Here is a 21,528-nt window from a genome sequence, read left to right on the forward strand (position 1 = left end):
CCTGACTTTTAGCCAATGGCAAGGTGGAGTTTATTACTATAATTTAAAAAGTAGCAACTTCCAGGTCTGAAAAATGAAACTATATAACTATAAAACGAAGCAGCGGGCAGCAAATAATTATTATAAATGCAAAAGTACTTATTTATAAGACCTTCAATCCCTGGTCATTTTAGGCTGCAAAATTGCAGGTGTTTTTAGCTGAGTGCAAGATCCATCAAAGGGGAAAGAAAACAATATTTTGATCTGGTGTGGTCAGAGCAATTACCATTTCAACTCTGAAACTCAACGAAGGTAGTTTTCCATCACCTCCAATGCATGATGACCATGAAAACAAAATCTGGACACAGGTTACAGGCCAAGTCCTCAAGACAAGTATACTGACGATGTGTGTCTTTATGCTGAGTTTCCAGCCCTCGAGAAACTTGAATAAACCTTCATTACTCATGAATCTGTTGTGTTTTTTCTACAGTGTAAGTTGGAGTTCCAGGGCTGCCTCTCTGGGAAGACGGTCTCAGTGAAGTGTGACGGGCTGTGTCCCTGTCTGCCTGGTCAGGAGCACAGCAAACCAGCACATAGGAACAATAAGGCTGGTGAGTACTGGAGCTCTCAGCTCAATGAAATAAACTATTTAGATATGTAGTTGCTTTTTGTTTAGATATAGGCCAACTCTTTCACAATCCTTTGGACTTCACACATAGCAAAAGGTGTCGATTTATGTTGAATGCTTGTCATTTAGGCTGTTACATAGCTTCTCTTCTTGGTCTCCATGTCAGCTGTGGAGAGCTTGTCAGTCACTTCTGGTTCAGATGGATTTCTCAGATAAAGACAGTTATTACTACACCACACACACACACACACACACACACACACACACACACACACACACACACACACACACACACACACACACACACACACACACACACACACACACACACACACACACACACACACACACACACACACACATACCGTGGTAATCCTTCAAATTATTTCATTCCTTTTCCCCTCACTCGTGTTATTTTCTTCCCCTTCCATCCCTTCACCCCCACCCGTTTTCTGACAGCTACAGGGGGCAGTGATGGAGTGAGTGTGTGTGTCTTATTGTTTGTCATGAAAACAGGATTTCAGCAGATGAATGGAAAGATTCTAGAGGAGAAATGCAATCTAACGTAAAGCTCAGTAGAAAAGGATGGATTGTTATCATTACACATTTCCTCTACTGGGATGGTTTTACTTTGTGTGAGTGCGTGTCCATCACAAATCTTTTCTAATCACTTTTTGATTAGGACTAAAAATGATCCACATCGGATAAATCATCACTCGTCATCAAAATGACGAGTAAAGGGTAACATTTAGCGAGTGATGCTGTAACGGAGACGTGTTTTATCAACTTTATTTATCCCTCCCAGGTTTTTTCAATAGCAACTATAATGATGTGTTACATTTGCTGAGGAATTGACTCTGGGAGTGGATGAATAGAATAATAATCTATTTACAGATTTTTAACAACATCAAAATACAGCATTACACGTTTCCCTATCAGACTCTCTGCTTTTACTCTTTTCAGTACGTTTTCTGTTTAAACTTAGTCATTTCTTATTTTCCTCTCTCTCCCTGGATTTATCTTCTTCTCAATGGTGTCTCTACACTTTCCACCACCATAGCAGGGATGATAGAATCTCTCATTAGATCAGCAACACCAAATGGTAAACAGATGGAGATGGCAGTAGGTGAGGAAAACATTTTGTGCATGTCAGATTGTGTTTCTATGGTAACAGCCAAAAGATTGCAACAGTTTCGTATATGCAATCACTGTGTGTTTACTGATAGCTGGGTTCAAACAGGGTCTGCACATTCCTACCAAGCACCTGCATCTGCAAAGAGTTTCATCCCTTTTACAGTACACAGGGCTGTTTTATTTACAAGCCACAGGAGGTTTTTATCAACGTGTGCGTGCGTGTGTGTGTGTGTGTGTGTCTGTCTGTGTGTGTGGTCTAGCATTACTATACTTGTGGGGACCTAAATCTGTTTAGTCACGTGTGGGGACTCGCCTCCCTTATGGGGACAAAATGGAGGTCCCCATGAGGGGAATCATTCATTTTAGGGTGAAGACTTGGTTAGGTTTAGGGTTAGGGTTAGGCATGTGTTGGTTATGGTTAAGGTTAGGATAAATCTCCAGAAAATGCATGTAAGTCAATGTAATGTCCCCTGAAGTGGTGTGTGTGTGTGTGTGTGTGTGTGTGTGTGTGTGTGTGTGTGTGTGTGTGTGTGTGTGTGTGTGTGTGTGTGTGTGTGTGTGTGTGTGTGTGTGTGTGTGTGTGTGTGTGTGTGTGTGTGTGTGTGTGTGTGTGTGTGTGTGTGTGTGTGTGTGTGTGTACCTCATCTGCATGGAGGGCAGATGAGGTAAGTGTCATTGTGAGTTGACATCAGGAGAGATAATCCAGAACTAATCTAATTACTGTATAACTATAATAACTGTTTAATTCAAGAAAGAGTAAGGCCAAGGAGCTCACTGAGCTTGTATATATTCATATACATTATCATCTTGTTTTATTATTAACTCCTATTATAATTATTCACATTATTATCAGTGCCATCGCAGTACAATTTAATACATTAATTCAGGCAAACAAAGATTGAATACCAATATTTTGTCTTTGCCGTTTATTCAACACTGAAAAAAGAAGCAGTTAAAACGAACCAGTGAAGTCAGAGCAGGTCGTTGATGCATCTGATGAGATTTTAGTCAAGACTCTGTTGGAAATAAATCACTAACTATCTACTGTTTATTTTATAAAGCGTCATTAGTTTACATGTAATTTCTAGTGAGAGGTACATTTCGGATTTCTTGTGCTTATTTATTTCTGACGGTGTCTCACAACTGTCACTTTCACATACTATATTCAAATAAATTTCGGACGCAGCTACATTTTTCAACATGCTTTATTCTTCAGAAGTAAAAGTTTAAATGTATAATTTATCAAGTTGATTATTGAGTGCAGCACACCGACAGTTCAAAAAGGTTTATAGCAAACTTGGTTTTCAGGGTAGGCAGACGGAGAGAGTTTTTGGGGCTGATCCAGGGTCTGGATTGACAGACACGAGGAGCTGGGAGTGAACAGGCAGGAGACTGGGAATCCAGGACGGAGACTGGCAGGCAGAGATAAAGACTTAGCACAGGGAACAGAGTGTTAACGCAGGAGTAGGGACGTGCACAGACATTTTGGGGGGCGGGAGCTCAAGTGAGAAAAAGGGCACTTCCCACAATCATTTATTTAAAAAAAATGTAAAACAAAAAGTTAAATATAGTTGCACATCTCTGACTTACTGATCAATTAATTATACCCTCACACTCACGCAATTGTTTAATACTCAACAGAATTCTACAAAATAATCAGCTAACACAGAGACAATGGTCTTCTTTAGTATTCACTACGCACAAGACCAGACAACAAACTAGTAAAATGAATCGTTATTAAATGAGCAGCCAACAATCAAAATTATGAAGTTACTGTTTAAGACATTACAGGCAAAAAGATTGTTTTTTCATGTACTTGTACATTTTGTTATTTTGGTCTATTTTGCTTCCATGTTTTCTTTCACTCTAATATAAATAAAACTTCCTAGAAACATATATAAATGGTGTTTGTTTTACTACCATGTCTTTCATCTATAGATTTAAAGCTAATCTGCATATTTAAACATAACATTTCTGACTTGACGTAAGTAACTATCTGGGGAAGTTGTGAGGTGATGTGTTTTTGTTTGTTTTTTGTTTTATCCTTTTCACCTGCAATGCCTTGGTAACTGCATGCAAATTAGCCCATTTTAATTCAGATAAGAGATAAGATAGTAGGCTACTTTATTACTAGTGTACTAGTTAACGCCTAATTTGCATATCAATGTGGCGATTGTGATGACGTTATTAGATACAAATGTTACTGTATTCACCTGTAGTGTCTCCCTAAGTACAGTAGGCTACATTAGCCTGTATGCCCATGATACATTGTCTTAACTAAACCTTGAGCTAACTTATCCATTAGCTAGTAGCCTACCTTAGTTAACTATATTTGTTTTTGTCTTTTGGCTAATTGGCTGTAATCTCGAGGCACTGGCAGCTTAGTCATTTGTTCATCACCACTCACCTTCAAACAAGCCAAGAAAAGCCGGCATAACATGGGACTGTAAGGTGGGAGGTGCTGCTACCTGTCTGTCTGAAGTGACTGCCAATGTCCGCACCGCTGTGCGCGAGACGTGGAGGGAGGGAGGGTAGAGAGAGCATCCGAACTTCACAGTCTAATCTCCCGACCTGATGTTTTTATTTTGTATTCAATCAATATATTTTTGGAAAGTGAAACTGTGCGCAAACAGCAGTAGATATATATTCATTTATTTAAATTTTTTTAAAAAGGGGGGAAAGGAGGAAGAAAAAGGGCAGGGGCTCAAGCCCACTTTGATTTTATGTGTGCCTGCGCAGGAGCACAAATACAGGAGTTCTGCAAAAATACTTCCTAAGAGTGTGGCTCCATTTGTGGTAGACAGAACAATCTTTAACTGTGAGGAAAGCCAAAGGTCGATATTGTGTTGCAGTTTATTTCATTATGAAATGCATCTACTGTATGTGCTAGCTGCTGGAGCTCCAGAGTAGGAGAGCCACACCCAACACAGAGGACGACAACATGCAGTATATGGAAGACAAAGGGAGACCACAGGAGAAGAGGGCAGGGAACACACACACAAGGAAAGGCTATATGAGAGGTATAGACTATGGCTGAGGCCCTAACAGATTTTCTAGACCTCATAACATTAGGGGAAAGTTTTTAGGAAAATACGTGGATGTGATCTTTTTGACCATTCAACCACATTCAACATATTTATTATTCACTATAAGAGTCTCTAATGTAGCGTTGTGAAACTGCAGGAGAAATACTAACCAATGCATTTTTAGATATTACCCATATTAGTATTATCATTTGTATTTATTTAAAATAAACATTAGTGAATAATACAGCAGTCTCTGCCATAAATACAGACTCTCATACTGAGACATTTAATGAGTGTCATATTGTCCACTACTGTGTGTGAGAGAAATCTCAGATTCAACAGACGGTAGAAATGTGACACCTTAAGAAGAGTAGCTTCTTTTATAGGAATTGAGGAGGAAGTATACGGAAGTATTTCACAAGCAGCTTGTAGGTGAATCTGTGTGTTTACGTCTCTATCACTCACACCCAATGTTGGTACAGTGAAGTGTGTGCTGCAGTGTGTAATTTATCTGTGTGTGGATATTGTTTTTGATTTGAGAGTGGAATTCAGAATGGAAGACTTCAAATATAAAAAAATGTGAGTACCTTTGCTTCAACCAAAATAATAACCTTTATTATTCACGTGTTTGTCAGTCCCATCCATCACACACTCACTAATCTGTGTGTTGCTCATTCATTTTCTCTCTCTACTCTCAAATGCAGGATTTTTGCAGTGTTGCGTTTACATTTCTCTTCCACTTTATTGTAGGGGTGCACCGAATGGGAAATTCTTGGCCGAAACCGATACCGAAAATAGGAAACAGTTGGCCGAAAACCGAGTGCCGAAAGGCCGAAAATTATTAATAGAAATATATATATATATAATGTATACATTTTTTACCAATGTTGTTCAGCTACCTGATTATGGAAATAGACATGATTATGGCAAAACTTAACTTCAATAATAATCACTATTATGGGTCCATAAAACATTTATTCAGCACTTTTGAATGCATACAGTACATTTATATATGTCATGTATTATTGCTAAAAAACATTATATCGCAGTCTTAGTGTCGCCAACTCGTTTCTAATATGCAAAGACAACAAATGCGTCTATGATGTATTTTCGATCAGATGAGATCTCTCTCCCCCGTCTGTGTGCGAGGGGGCGGGGCAGTTTACACACACGCAGCTGCTACATGCAGCGGAGCACACTGCGGAGATGGCGGAGAGAACGCGCTCCGAGGTGTGGTTAAACTTTACCCGTCTCGATGTGGAGAATACTTGTTACCATAAGTGCAATAAGAGTTTAGCATGTAAGCACGAGCAATTTGTCTAAACATTTAGCAAAAGTGCACCGCATGCAGACGGAGGAATGTACCGAGTTCGACCGTCTTTCTAGCAGCTCTGTAGCCCCATCCACGAGTAACGTTTCCACGTCAGGTGTTATGTATGCTAGCAGCAACACACAGAGTTAACTACATTATACAAACATGGGTTAATGATTAGAGGAAACTGAGGTATTTAGTTTGTTAAAATGTCAGCTATTCTGTTTACAGTCTGTCATCAGATTATTTAATACGATTTGTTAAAGGCTCAGGGCAATCTCGATGACAAAGGTCAATGTCCCCCCCCCCCCCCCCCCCCCCCCCCCCCCCTGTGAGCCAGCCGCGAGCATGGTCGCCGCGTCTTTATTACGTCATCACAACAACACGTTAGGTTACCAACGTAAGCCTGTTCTCACATTCGGTGATATTTTTTCGGTGCTAAAACCCTTTCGGCCGAAAGCCGAAAGGGCCTTTTTAACCATTTCGGCCGATAATTTTCGGTGGCCGAATATTCGGTGCATCCCTACTTTATTGTATTTCTCACATTTTGCTGCCCTTTTTTATAAACAAAAAACTGAGAATTATTTTTTTTTAAAACTTTCCTTAAATAAAATGTTTGGTCAAATGGCACAAATGTATTACACAATGAAGATAATGAGAAAATAAGAAATAACTGTTGCAGGTTAAAACCTGTTAAGCCCGAGAGACCCCGGTACCGGGGCCCTCCTGCAACATCTTGCAGGAAACAGTCTCCGAGGGCATGTTCAATTAATAAACTATGAATGTTTTATGTCCATGTAACGGGAAGAAACTCATCTAACTGATCATTTAAAAAAAAATCTAAAAAAAAACCCCACTATGCTAACGCTGAGCCTCTGAATTAGCAACGAGCGAAAAATGCTAACAGATGACTGTACCGAAATTCACTCACAAAACCTTATTATGTATCTTTGCTGCACATCTCAACCCATCGTTTCACATTGTGAGGGGACACAGAATCGAGGGGTACCCTTCAATATCACTCAATTATACAAACTCTCGGAGATAATAACAAGAACAGACATCAAAACATATGGCACTAGGTAGCTAAAAACGCTAACAAGGCTCACCTGTGTCGTAGTCTGGTCAAAAGTGGTCTTCAATTACATTAAAACGATAAAAAAACGCTGCTGAAGTTAATCCATAGGTTAATCCAATGTGTCTGTGTCCCTTTGAAATGATTTCTGATAATCCATGAGCAATAAACCTGCTTTTCGGTTTTCAGATGTCAGAGCTAGAGCTATAGATTCACTCTCATGCAAAACTGCGTCCGCGAAGCCCCCACCTTTTTGTTTTAGACTGTGTGTGAGTGGGGAGATTTCCCCTTCGATTCTATTGGCTCTAACGGTCAGAAAGAGATGTCAATCACCAAAATCGACCAATAGGTTCCAGAGAAACGGTAAAACCCCCATTTCCACCCAAATCACCTCAGAGGTAGAGTTTTTTTTTTACTAAACCTCTCTAAAAAGGTCAAATGTCACTTGTTTTTGCATCAATCTTGATACAGGGTACTTATTATATGTTGTACTTTGGATTCCTAAAGCTTTTAGTCTACTAACCCATCATCCAAGGGTAGTTTTCACTATAAGTAAAAAATAATTTTTGGACGGACACTGTAATTTACAGTTAAATAATATGTTCAATCTGAATTTTCCTTAAAATAAAAAAACATCTATATTGATTCTGACTTTTCTACATCCATCTCACAGGTTTATCATTACTTTGAGAAAAAAGATTATTAATGTAACCCTTTTAGAAGGGAAGATATGGTCCTTTGTTCTGGGAATGTCATTTTCGAGCCTGAGACCTGAAAAACAGGCTCAGGGCTAAACTGGTTAATTGTATCTACTGATTACTACATTTGGTGTAATCTTTATTTTAATGACTAAATAAGATCCATCTAAATGACCACATAAACCTGATTAGCGCATAACAAATCCATTGATGATGTTTGCCTGTTTGGCAGCAAAGGTTAACACGTTGACAAAGAGGTACTGAGATTTAATTTGATCAGTCATTCAACCCCCGAGGCAGCACTGCTGTGAGGCTGAACATCGTCACTCTCTCACATAAAATAATGACTAGCTGACACAAAGCCATTCAGCTGGTGATCATGTGTAAAGGCTAAAGTCCATACTAGGTGTATATTTTATATTACCAATAATAGTTGACAAAAAACAAAACAAACTGGAGGAGACCGAATGGAGATAAATCCCAGGCTAAATGTAATTTCTCCTGAAAATTCTGCCTCGGCGCTCCACAGAGAGTGCACAGGAGGACATATTGTGTTTGCCTCTCTTCTGCCTCCACACTTCCTATCCTCTCCTAACACATGCCAATTTCGTAGGGATTTTTTCCAGATTGCTGAATACAGTGAAGAATGACTGTAAAGCTGTTTTAGTATTTCCTCTTGGGACTGTCCACGCGAGAAGAAAAAAAGATGCATTGTTTTTTATGTTCAAGCATTTCAAACAAACAATGTATTTAGTTGCTGTGTTGTGGTTGTGATGGGTGGCATCCAAATGTCACACCAGAGACTTCCGGTAGTCACCAGTGTTTTTGTAAAGATGCCAGTTTCAGATTATATATTCAGGGTGTAATGACTATTGGCGAGCGAGGAAAACGGTAAAAAAAAGACATTATACTGGTGGTTTAATGGCTGCAGAACCACGAGTACTGGCAGTTACTTTTAACCTAAAATATATATCCAACATTAACAACCATGCAGCAAAACTCGGCTGATATAAAGTGACCCTGTAGTCTGCATCTAGTCTCATTTGTAAGCAAACTGCTCCAAATACCAAATACTAACACAGCAAATGTACTTATTTAGGCTGTTAATCTGGTGTGGCTACACATATTAAAGGGACTACAATACCTCAGTCCACTTGTGCAGGTCTTATTTTGCTTATTAGCCCTCTTCTCCAGACTGCTAGAGTGTCTTCGCTATCTACTCCCACATGGGCATGTCACATTAGGGAAGAGCGCAGGTGTAAAAGCCTTTAAATCCTAACTCCTTTATAGCAGAAGTCTAAAAAAGCCTTTGCCAGGCATTTGGCTGGAGACACGGCAGAAAACACTCAAAATAATCACTTTTGAAATGGTCATTTGTTACTGTTTTTGGACAACAACAACGACATTTTTAGCTGAATATAGGCCTGAATTAAATCTGAACCTACATCCAAATGTAATGGTTGAATGAGAATAAATGTCTTAAATTCATACAATACATATACCTACATTTACAAAATAGTAGTCTTACTCCTAAACTTAAAACTTGAACGGGTTATGTTTTTTCCGTCTCTCTCTGTACCTGTCTCTCTAACCTGTCTCTCTGTATGTGAGATGCTGTATTGCTGATCATTATCTCGGCTAACCTTAGCTCACCGTCAGTGAGATTGTTCTGGAGAGCTGATAGCTTGAGGCAAAGAAAATGAAACACACTCTTGTATCTTTTTAATGGATCTGACCTTCTATCTCCTCCATATCTGCTATCTGAGTGTCCATTCTTTCTCCTTCTGCTACCTTGTTAAAAAGGTGTCACCCCACTCGGCCGACTCCCATCCCTCCTTTCTTCCTTCCCATCCGCCTTTCATCTTGATCTGATCAGACCACGCTCCTGTTGTCTCAAGGTGATCACCACACTCTTTTCCTCTGTCAGTGGATTTAGAGCCACTCCTTCTCTTTTATATGACAAACTTAATGAATCATTTATAAATGATAAAGGTGACCCATGGATGGATACAAAGCCTGACGTCTCCTGATGGTGGAAGTTATGTATTAGTAGTCTGGAGGACACACTTTTCTCATGACCTTAACCTGCCTGGAGGGATTGTGACTGAATGTAATTCGGGAATGTTGCACTCCATCACCTCCTAATAGCAGTCACAACCACAACATCTGGTGATGGAGCTACTCTGTTGCATACTTGTGCCAATAAAAGAGGAGGCTAGAGTCTGGAGAGCTAATATAATGGTTTGTTATAAATCATAATAATTGTCCAAATCCCCTTTGATTTCATGTATTGTTTAATAGGACACGTTTGGTTATCAGTCACGTAAAACAGCTCTTTGTTTTCAAGGGGCTTTATCTGTGATGAAAAAAGGTTGGATAAAAAATGATTAATACATTTCCATAAAATTCTGCATATTTCACATTTACTTAGTAGAAGTAAGCTGTTCATCATTTACACACAACTTATTATATTCTTCTCTTTTTGGTAAGAACTGTAGCTGAAACCCTGTTTCTACGTTTTATCTCGTGTGATGGCTTCGGTAATCTTGACTTTTCCATGTTTAGATGAAAGTTTAAACGTATACGTCAGTCTGTGAAAAACTGAAGGCTTGCAGGTTTTCTTGGCTGCCAGTTTCTAGTGATCTGAGTTAGCAGACGTGAAAGACAGCAGGAGTGAGGAAGTTCTCGGTAAGAGGGAAGGAGAATTCCCAGCTATGATTCAGCGTTTGATATTTGACCTGCAGCTCTGATCGATTGTTATTCTCCTCCGGTCTGAAAGCAGCCGATGTGTCTGCATGTCTAATACCAGCCCCAATCCTTTGTAAAAGCTCACTGTCAAACAATCTGTGTTGTGTTGGAAGTGGAGCTGACAGCTTAAGATCTGGCAACTTCCACATTGTATCTATAGGTTACTTACGTAACCCCAGTTCTCAGAGTAACATGAAGTGAGATGTCTCACTATGGGATGCGCCTCATCGCGGAGCAAACAGAAGCATCAATCTCATTACGCCAATCCTGATTGGCTGGAGATCTTGACGTCAGGGAATTCACCCCCTATAAGTAGCTTGCGCTACGACGCATGCGTCATTCAAAATAAGCACCTCTTCTCGCTTCACCATAGCAAGGAGGGCCGTCTGGTGAGACATCTCACTTCATGTTACTCTGAGAACTGGGGTTACGTAAGTAACCTATAGTTCTCATTCATAACACTCCGTTCGATGTCTCACCATGGGAAATTGTAGCTCCCGTATTGTCAGACGAGCTTATCTCGAAAATCACCAAACCAACCAGAACTTAACAGGTAGAGCTCTGACTCAACCAGGTGCCCAGCACTGCTTGAGTCACACTGGGAGCAGAACGTCCAGCCTGTTAAGAGGCGGACAAAAGTGAGCGGCGAGGACCAGCTCGCCGCTGCACCAATGTCTTGGATGGGAGACATCCTGGACAGAGCCCAGGATGCAGCCAGACCCTGAGTCGAAAGAGCTCGCGGACCCGAGGGTGCCTGCTAACTCTGACTCGTATGGGCCCCAAAGCAATTGCTTCCACAAACCAGTGGGAGAGCCGTTGCTTAGTAACAGGCTTGCCCTTATAAGGGTTAGCCCAGGACACAAGGGGTTGGTCATTATGACGAAGCACCCTTGATCTGTCCCTGTACGTGCGTAAAGCACGGGCTAGACACGGCAAATCCGGCCGCTGTTCCCCGGAGGAATACAGTGGCGGGGAGGATGCCTCAATGTCAAATGTGGTACCTGAACCAACCGCCTTAAGATAAAGGCAGGGTTGGGCCTTCAACCACACTCTGTTTGCCCTGGGGCGAACTGAGTGCATGAAGACTGTACAGATAGTGCATGAGTGCCACTGGCTCACTTGGCAGCTGCCAGGGTCAGCTTCATGTCACACTATATTCAGATTGTACCACTCACGGGCCAGGCCCATAGAGCCAAGCGCTCTGGGTGTGGGTGAAAGATCGCCCCTCCCGCTTGGGACAGTATGTCCCTGCGTAGTGGGAGCTGCCATGGCTGCCCGCACAGCAGCTGATATATCTCCGCTAGCCAGTACATAGCTGGCCAGTGCGGAGCTATCAGGATAAGTGTGTGGCGTTGCTCTCTCACTCTGGCCAGAGTTGGGGGTATCAGAGCTAGGGGTGGGAACGCGTACAGAAGGCCCGGGGGCCAATCGTGCGCGAGTGCATCCACGCCTAACGGTGCATTTAGATCGCGCATCGAAAAGAACAGCTGACACTGAGCGTTGTCTTTCGATGCGAACAGATCCACCGCGGCTCTGCCGTAACGCACCCACAGCTGGCTCACAATCCTTGGATGTAGAGTCCAGTCTGCATAAAGTGGTATACCTCTGGACAGTAGATCTGCCCCGAGGTTCATCACTCCCGGTACGTGCGTCGCTCTCAGAGAGAGGAGACGTCTACCGCTCCATAGGATCAGTTTGCCCGCCAGTGTGTGTAACTGGAGAGAAACCCCCTTGGCAGTTAATATACGATATTGTGGTCGTATTGTCTGTCCTCACGAGGACGTGATGTCCCCTGAGGAAAGGCAGAAAGCGTTTTAGGTTGAGAAACACCGCTAAAAGCTCCAGGTAATTTATGTGCGCCCGCTGGAGATCTCTGCTCCAGAGACCCCTCACCGGGCGACCTTCATAATACCTCCCAACCTGTCAGACATGCGTCCGTGGTGACCACTTTCCGTGAAAGGACAGCACCCATAGGCACACCTCGTACTAGAAAAGTCGGGTGCAGCCAGTGGCGCAGTGCCATTACGCATTTCACAGTAACCATGGCGCGCGGGGTTTAGTTTTAGGGCAGCCACCCAGCGCTGAAACTCCCTCATGTGTAAGCGTCCCAGTCGTACGACCAGGATGGCTGACGCCATTGAGCCCCAAGCAATCGCAGGCATGATCTGAAGAGAACATGTTTGCGCAGCTGGAAAAGAGCGAGACAAGCTCTGAAAGCTTTCACTCTTTCCGCTGACAAGCGAGCTGAAAAGGGCACCGAGTTCAGGTGTAAACCCAGGAAGAGTATAGTCTGCGCGGGGCACAACATGTTCTTCTCTGTGTTTATTATGAAACCCAGGTTGAGCAGGTGCTTTACGAGGACATTTGTCTGCGTAACAGCCTCCTGCTCCGACTGTGCGAGAAGCAGCCGGTCGTCCAGGTAGGTCGCCAAGCGAATACCCTGTTTCCGTACATCGTACAAACACCCTTGGACTGAGAGACAGACCGAAGGGGAGTACTCTGTATTCATAACAGATCCCCTGAAATGCGAATCTCAGATATTTCCTGTGTGGGTAATATACTGGGATGTGAAAATACGCATCTTTCAGGTCGACTGATGTAAACCAGTCGTCTTGTCGCACGAGCCGCAGCAGAGATGTGTGAGTGAGCATTCTGAACTTATATCTTCTTAGATATTTGTTCAGAGCCCTCAAATCAAGTATTGGCCGAATCCCGTTCCCTCCCCGTTTGGGAACGAGAAAGTACTTGGAATAGAAGCCGCCCTGACTCTGCTCGGCGGGTACAATAGATATAGCCCTCTTTTCTAGGAGTGAGAGAATCTCTCTCTCAGAATATGGGCTGACTCTCCTCGGGCCTGCGAATGCAGAATGCCTGAGAAGCGAGGGGGGGTGACAGCGAATTGGAGTCTGTAGCTCCGTGTAACTGTCTTGAAAACCCAAGCAGATGATGTGAGCATCTTCCACTGCATGCTCCTTAGAGCCAGTGGAGATGTCACGTCTCTTCCCCTCTGAGTCTCTATTTGTTGTGTTATGGGGCCCTCCAGTGTCTGAGCACTGTGGTGCCCCATTTCGACAATCCCCACCGACACAGCGCATGCGTGTGGCGGTGGTGCTCTTACGGCTCCAGCCGGCACTGCGCATGCGCGTGGTGGTGGTGCCTTTAAAGCCCCAGCCGGCACTGCGCATGCGCGTGACGGTGGTGCCTTTAAAGCCCCAGCCGGCACTGCGCATGCGCGTGGCGGTGGTGCCTTCACAGACCCGCCTGTAATCCGCCTTTTGAGAGATGCCGTAGCTGCTCTCAGAAGGGGAACAGTTGACGGGCTGTTTATTGGTTTTATTGTTTTTCTTTTCATTTTTTTGATCTGCGCCCTCGGCCTGAAGCCTGGATGAGTCAGCGGCAAATGTTTTACGACAGAAAAATCAACAAATGTGTGACATATGTGCGGACTTGAGGATGGTGTTGAGGCATCTCTCGAGGCGGCGGGAACACATTTAGAGCTGGGTAACCGTGGACTTCCAGCTCTGTCACAGAGGGGAGAAGGAGGGGCTGTCACGCCGCTCGCTTCTTCATCCTCGACTGCTGGCCGAAATTCTGGGTTGGCTGCGCCTGAGCTGCAGCCGGAACCGGAGATTTTCTAGGCCAGCTCGCCCTCGTCTCCAGCCTGGGCTGGGGACTCGGGGCGGGCTGCGACCTCTGCGTCTTCGGTGTTTTAAACCGAGCAGGGTTCGAGGCAGCTTGGGCGAAGGACTGCTGCTGCGAAGGACTGCTGCTGCGAAGGCAGCGGCTGGACCCTTCGAGGGAGGCAGAGGTGGAGTGCCTCGTCCTCCTTTGCATGGAGGCGAGAGCGGAGCCGAAAATTCCCTCGGGAACGATGGGCATATCCAGCACATCCTCCTTTTCCCGGTCTGGGAGGTTGGTGAGGTTGAGCCATCTCGCTCTTTCCTGCACCACCATGATCCCCATTGCCTTGCCCGTGGCCTGGATGGCGCAGCGTTGGACACGGAGACAAATGTCCGTGACCGCTGCCATCTCGTCCAGAGTGGCTGCCCCCGGGTTACCCGACAGGTCCTCGCAGAGCTCCGCCTTGTAAGCGGTTAGCAGCGAGGACACATTCAGGGCCCTGGCGGACAACGCTGCGGCTTTGTAGAACCGTTCAGTCATTGTCGACTGAAATCGGTCCGACTTTGCCGGCAGCGTGGGGTTCCTGCTTGGTGACGGGCCCATCCTCGGTAGGAGGTGGGCCGCCACCAGCGGTTCTGTTAGCGGTATGCGGAGCAGGCCGAGCTTCTCCATTCCGTCACAGTCTAGGGAGGAGGCACCCTGGATTGGGACCTTGTTGCTGAAGGGCCGGTCTCTCCACGAGACCGACACCTCATCCAACATCTCTGGGAAGACCGGAAGGAGTTGCCTCTTCGTCCGTGCTGCTTGGGGAAAATGTTTCCCTTCGTAGCGGGACCTGGAGGTCTCCTTGGCCATTTCAGGCCACGGGATGTCGAGTCTGGTCGCGGCGCGTTTACACACGGCCTGCAGGTCCATGCTCAGACAGGGCGAAGCTGGTGTGCTATCGCCCGGGAGAGCAGCCCTCGCTCCAGGCTTTGCAGCCTGAGCCGATGACATGAAGATGTCCTCTTCATGTTCATCCGACTCGGACAGGAGGAACACCGAGGCCTCCTCTTCCTCCTCATCGTAGTCCAGCTCGAGGACATCCTCCGCGGGTGAGACCATGGTGAGGTCTAACCGGGAGCCCCAGCTCGGTAAAGCGTGGGGTCCCGTTCCCGCGTGTCTTGCCGTCACTGGGTCCCTGCCTGCCAGGGCGCGGGATTCCGGTTCTGCAGCCGTCGCAGATAATGAGCCCCAGACCGACACGGAGAGGGGTTCACTCTCTGCGGCGGACGCCCCCCGCGTCTTGACTGCCGGCCGGCAGGTCAGTGGACATGGGGGGGTCCTGCTCCGACAGGCTAGCTTGGCGTGCTAGCCGTCGGCGGAGGCTCTTCACGGTGAAGCGGACACAATGTCCGCACGAGCCGGGGTTGTCGATAGCGCCTCGGGCGTGTTCCAGCCCGAGGCAGGACGAGCAGACCTGGTGTGTGTCTGTGCCCGAGATCTTCAACCCGCAGCCGCAGAGTCGAGCCACCGAGTCCCTGACTCCTCTGGTGTGAGGGAGAGAGGCGTCCATCTTGTTCGCCTCGTGGCGTGGAGAGGACCCGCTCTCAACAGGTAGGTTGGGAGAAAAAAGGTGTTACCACCCTGTCCTTATTCCGGAGAAAAGGACGGTGTGGGTCTTTTATTCCCGGAGAATACTGACTGGTGTGACAGTATGCTCCTTTAATCCTTTCCTCCTCCGTGGGGAAGAGAAAAGAAAAAACGTCCTCGCTACCGTGGTGTCGATAGTGAGGGAGCGAGCTAGCAACAGGTGTGTTGCTAGCTTGAAAAAATCAGACCTACCGTACTTTCCGGGGAAAGAGAACGGCGAGGCCGATTTCAATACTAACTGGCGTTAGTATTACCGTCTTCCTGCAAAGCAGAAGGAGTAGCCGGCGAGCGCCCGTCGACCGAAATGGTTATATTTGGGTTCAGTCTGTGGACCGTTAAGCTTGTCCGGCTACTATAGAGATGTGCTCTGAAGCGAGAAGAGGTGTTTGAATGACGCATGCATCGTGGCGCAAGCTACTTATAGGGGGTGAATTCGCTGACGCTGACGTCAAGATCACCAGCCAATCAGGATTGGCGTAATGAGATTGATGCTTCTGTTTGCTCCGCGATGAGGCGCATCCCAAAGTGAGACATCGAACGGAGTGTTATGAATGAGAACTTTGTCTCTGTGCATGTGAGCAGGTCCATTGGAACAATTATGAAGTAGTTGTTTGGTTTAAGGATACCCCCGGTTCTCATTTCAGATCTAAAATGCTTAAATGGCAACCTCTTAGCCAAAGGCTTCCAACTGTTTCGCATGGCTGCCAATTTTATATCACCGTCTACATTATATTCAACAGTTGCAAACACATACAAATCACCCAATCTAACACAAGAGGCCCTCCATTTCTTTGAAGCTGCCAAACTTTTGTTTTCTCAACAAACCAGTTGTTCCAGTTATGATTTGACAGAGTCTCTTCCATACCACTGCTAAGTGACATTCTGGGCCTTTCATTAATGAAAAACATTAAAAAGCCCTTGGGAAAAAAAAGTGAACAATAGCCAAATTAATTAAAAACATTGCAAAACTCAACAACGGCTTCATTAAGCATAATAAGAGTCTAATTCATTCATAATAGAAACACATTTTGTCAAATGAATAATGGCTAAGGCTTTGAACAATCCTGCAGACAAAATGTTAATTTAGTGGCATGCTTTATCTCCTTTTTGCAACATGATTGCTAAAATACAATGAAGCAATGTCTATTGAAGCCCCGTTATCACAAGTTAATATATAATATACAGTATTGTAATATAAAAATATATATATATATATATATTTATATCACATATTAGTAAGTCGTGAGCAGGAATACCAAGCACGGATTTTACTTTTCAGGTTGATTTTCACTTGCTATTATTTTAGACATACAAAGGTAACAATAAGGATTTTACAACAAAATATTGAGAAAAAACAAGCAGAACAAAAACTATTTTAACATTTATGTGGTTAACTTCTTAAGAATTAGAGGACAGAAAGCTGAACAACATTTCCAAAATAACATGATTGCCGTCTAGAGAGAAGATGAATATGGATACATAATGCCTGGTGCTTTATGTTGAGTAGACATTCATCCAAACTACATCAAAAAAATCCATAATTAGCAAATGTGACTTTAGGTTTAGGATCGAGCGTAAAAAAGACTGCGGCTCCAGCCATGGCATGACCCACTTTTTCCTTGAGTTAAACTTTGTGAGTGTTGTCTGATATAATTACTAGGAGACACTTGATTTCTACTGACAGCAGCAACATCACTTGTTGAGTCACACATCAAATGGAGTTCTGCCATAACGGTGTAATCTCTGTAACTACCCGTGGTGTGACTTTGATCTTGGCTGTGTGTCTGACATCTTTAAGCCTGCCTGACCCTGCTGGGGCTCAGAGAGAGAGAGAGAGAAAGAGGGGAATGGTTAACAGGCCATTTTATCTGTGTGTTGTGTCCTTCAGTGCGTGAATGGTTTCATTTCCAGCTTTCTGTTTCATTGCTCAACAAAAGGAGTCCTTACACGGGCAGCAGTGTCAGGCCCGTCCAAAACTATTTAGGTCAAACTGAGAGAGGGAGATAAGAGGGGTCTATTGAGACTCATTGTTGGGCGTACTGCATAGTCCGAGAGACTTGAGAGGGACAGATGGAGAGAGCAGTGGAGACAAAAGTGAAAAAAGTGGAGGGAGAGGGACAGAGGATATCAAGGAGAAAAACAGACACAATCTTTGGACTCCATGGGGAGGGGAAAGATGGGAAATAAAGCACTCAAAGCAATTTGGGGGGAGAAAGAAATGGAAGAGCGTGGCATATCAAAGCGGTTCCTTTAAGTTTAGGAGAAACTGAGGAAGGTACAGCCAGGAGTGATAAGTGGCCTCTATTGAATCTCAGAAAAGTGACGGCGCTAGAGGAGAGAGAGAGAGGTTGGAAGTGAAAAGGCAATGGAGGAAAATGCGGAAGAATTCCTGAAAGGCAACAAAGGAATCCAAAAAGCAGCGAGTGCCTTGAATGGCAGCGAGCGTGAACAGAAAGGAAAACAATGGGGGGAAAACTTGGTGTGAGGAGGAGGAACAGTCAAATAAATAAGTGATAAAGAAAGAGTAATATGCTGCCGACTCTTCAGGAGGAATTTTAATTAGGCGGATAATGTTGTGGCTGGTATTTTGCTCTCTCTCTCTCTCTTACCGTGGAAATGAAGAGCCCTCCGAAATGTTATCTGTATCCTCCTGAAGGGTTATATCACTCTCACTCTCACACACACATACACACACATAAAAAGACCACCTTGGGATTCAAGAGGTAATGTCACACAGATAGCCAGCCAGTAATACGTTATCGGCCCTCTCCTCGGCTCCAGTCAGTTACCCGGGGCCTCCTCTGTTTTATAGGAGCCGCAATAATGACACAATCCCGCAACTATTACTATAAAATGAGTGTGTCTGTGTGAGTGTCTGAACATGATGCATCCCTGCCAGGACGCAGGACATGGTTGGGCCACAGAATGAAGAAGAGTGACAGAAACGTCTCTCAGCCTGGTGTCCTGCTGGCTCTGTGGCATGTGTGAGCAACGTGTGATCCAGGTATCACACACAGGGACCAATCTGTTCTATTCAATTAAATATGTGTGTGTATCTCAGAGTGTATATGTGTTAGAGACAGACTTAGAGGGATATTATCTTTCCCTCTGCCTGATAGGTCTTTAGGATTCAGTGCATTTGCATTTTCCTTCCTTTATGATATCTGATAGGATAACCAGGAACGAGACGTTTTTTCTCAAGATTAAATCGTTGTGATTTGTCTTTAGACGCGACTCTTTAAACGCTCTGAACCTTTGCATGTTTCCCAGCAAACTGCCTCAGTTCTGAAATAACAGTGCCGCCACATGAATACTAACAACCTACTTCTGCATTTTCTATAAGTCACGACAAAGCTGGAGCGTCTTGGATCGCAAGGCTCAACGAGAGGTGGAAAATGGCTCTTGTCCTTCAGGCACATTTATCAGGCTCTCAAAAGAAATAGAAAAAAATATATATGTCAATCACATGCAGGAGGGGGAGAAAGGAGGACGGAGATTGACAGAGAGAGACGCGGAGGGAGACAGGCGGGAGGGGAGTCTCCTCGGATTGCAGGCAGACCCTGTCAGTCCCACAGGGCTGCAGGAACCAGGGATGTGTTGTTGACAGAGGATGGTTTATACTTTGAATTAGGGCTATCACTAAATGTAATTCTCCATTTCAGCTCTTTGTGGGTTGCTGCATGGAGAGAAGAATCAACTTGCATGACAGCGTTATTTATCTGACTTTTGTTGTCCCGCAGAGGAGTTTGCTCACGCATAAAAAACACAAACACAGATTAATCTCCGCCGTGGAGAATTATCAAGTGTCCTCTCACTGAAATGGCATTTGGGATTTCAATCAAACCTTTGTGTGTCGGTTGTGTGTTTGTGACTGCGAGCGTGAGTGTGTGGTTTCCCATGTGGATCAAATCAATCATCTGAACAAGAACATTAAATGGTCAACAGAAAGAGGTGCCAGCTGAAGAGGAAACTCTGATGTGTGTGTACTGTATTTGTATTGGGTTCCTATGGTAACTGTCAAGAGATAGCAGCAGTGCAGTGTGTGTTATGACTCCGCTGTGTGTACTCAAGGAGAAGAGTGTGATTAGAAAGGAAAAGGGAAGAACACAGGGAGGCAAAGTACACAGCAGAACTGAAATGAAAGTTTTGATAAGGAATATAAGAACTGTTTTTTTCTCGCCGATGACAGCAGAAGATTGACAGCTTCTCTTCTCATTACTTTGATACCCATCACGGATTTTAAACTCATTTTAAAAAAGCTGGAGAAATCATCTGTGGGTGTTTGCACCTGCTATATCTGACTGCTGTATATGGATTTTAATGACTACTTTTTTACGATGTTGTATTTTAGTGTTGCCTCTGTGTTTAGTGTCCTGTCTGTCTGTAACTTTGTGTGGTAGTGTTACCACTGACAGGTCTCTCTTGAAAATGAGACCTTGTGTCTCAATGAGATCTACACCTGTATAAATAAAGGCTAAATAAAAATTACTGTGTGTGTGTGTGTGTGTGTGTGTGTGTGTGCGTGTGTGTGTGTGTGTGTGTGTGTGTGTGTGTGTGTGTGTGTGTGTGTGTGTGTGTGTGTGTGCGTGTGTATAGCCTGCACTGACACAGAGCTCCACAGTTTGGCTGCAAGACTAAAGGACTGGTTTGGAGTTCTCCATCTTGACGCCAACAGAGACCTCAAATCCTCCGACAGCCTCGACGCTGCCACTGGACGTGAGTACATAACCCCACGAAATGTGTGTGTGTGTGTGTGTGTGTGTGTGTGTGTGTGTGTGTGTGTGTGTGTGTGTGTGTGTGTGTGTGTGTGTGTGTGTGTGTGTGTGTGTGTGTGTGTGTGTGTGTGTGTGTGTGTGTGTCTGTGTGTGGCAGCCCTTTCCTGTTGACAGCGCCACACTTTTCAGTCCTCGTGAGGGTTGCTGTTGACAGCGACCCTGCGATGTTTTCTGTAATGTCTGAGCACATGTCAGATGGGCCTCTGCACACACTCAGATTCACTCAGTTTGATACTTCAAAATGTTCCAACCTGTTCAATTTCATTATCTTCTTTTTCCTCTTGTAGATTTTGACACCAGCATCTTGCCCATCTGTAAGGACTCTCTGGGCTGGATGTTCAACAAGCTTGACATGAACTTCGACCTCCTGCTGGACCAATCAGAGCTGAGTGCCATCTACCTGGACAAGTATGAGCTGTGCATGAAGCCCCTCTTTAACTCCTGCGACTCCTTTAAGGACGGGAAGCTGTCTAACAACGAGTGGTGCTACTGCTTTCAGAAACCTGAGGGTGAGGAGGGGGAAAGGGCAAAAAAAAAATTGCTGGAAACGTTTAGATGAGAAAGGCAATAATGAGATGTAAAACCCTCCAATAATTTGAAACTCATGCATTAAAATAGAGAAATAAATTGGATGAAAATGTCCCAATAATGTCACAACACAACTAATGAAATACATAAACATTTCAATACTGGTACCTATTTCTTTGAAATGCGCATTGTATACAGAGATTGTGGTCTTTTAAGCGGATAATGAATTGAGAAATAAGCTAAATAAAAGGTAGACAGAGATTATAAATTGGAAGTCGATGAGAAGATGCAATTGAGGATAATGCTTGGAGAAATAAAAGGGTGTCCAATACAAGAAATCAATAAGATGTTAGTGTAGCGTATATAGAGCAG

At 44.3% G+C, this 21,528-nt stretch overlaps 1 protein-coding gene across 4 annotated transcripts in view; it reads left to right on the top strand.

The window, feature by feature from the left end:
• The window catches only part of spock1 (SPARC (osteonectin), cwcv and kazal like domains proteoglycan 1), a 116,390-nt gene that overhangs the window by 90,722 nt on the left and 4,140 nt on the right, over positions 1-21,528 (top strand). For all 4 annotated transcript variants that reach the window (XM_034231001.1, XM_034231002.1, XM_034231000.1 and 1 more), the window contains 3 exons: positions 470-590; positions 20,450-20,569; positions 20,916-21,137. In XM_034231001.1, coding sequence (XP_034086892.1) covers positions 470-590; positions 20,450-20,569; positions 20,916-21,137 — 463 coding nt within the window. The remainder of the gene's footprint in view (positions 1-469; positions 591-20,449; positions 20,570-20,915; positions 21,138-21,528) is intronic.

This window comes from Gymnodraco acuticeps, unplaced genomic scaffold (genome assembly GCF_902827175.1).
Source record: "Gymnodraco acuticeps unplaced genomic scaffold, fGymAcu1.1, whole genome shotgun sequence".
NCBI classification, from domain to species: domain Eukaryota; kingdom Metazoa; phylum Chordata; class Actinopteri; order Perciformes; family Bathydraconidae; genus Gymnodraco; species Gymnodraco acuticeps.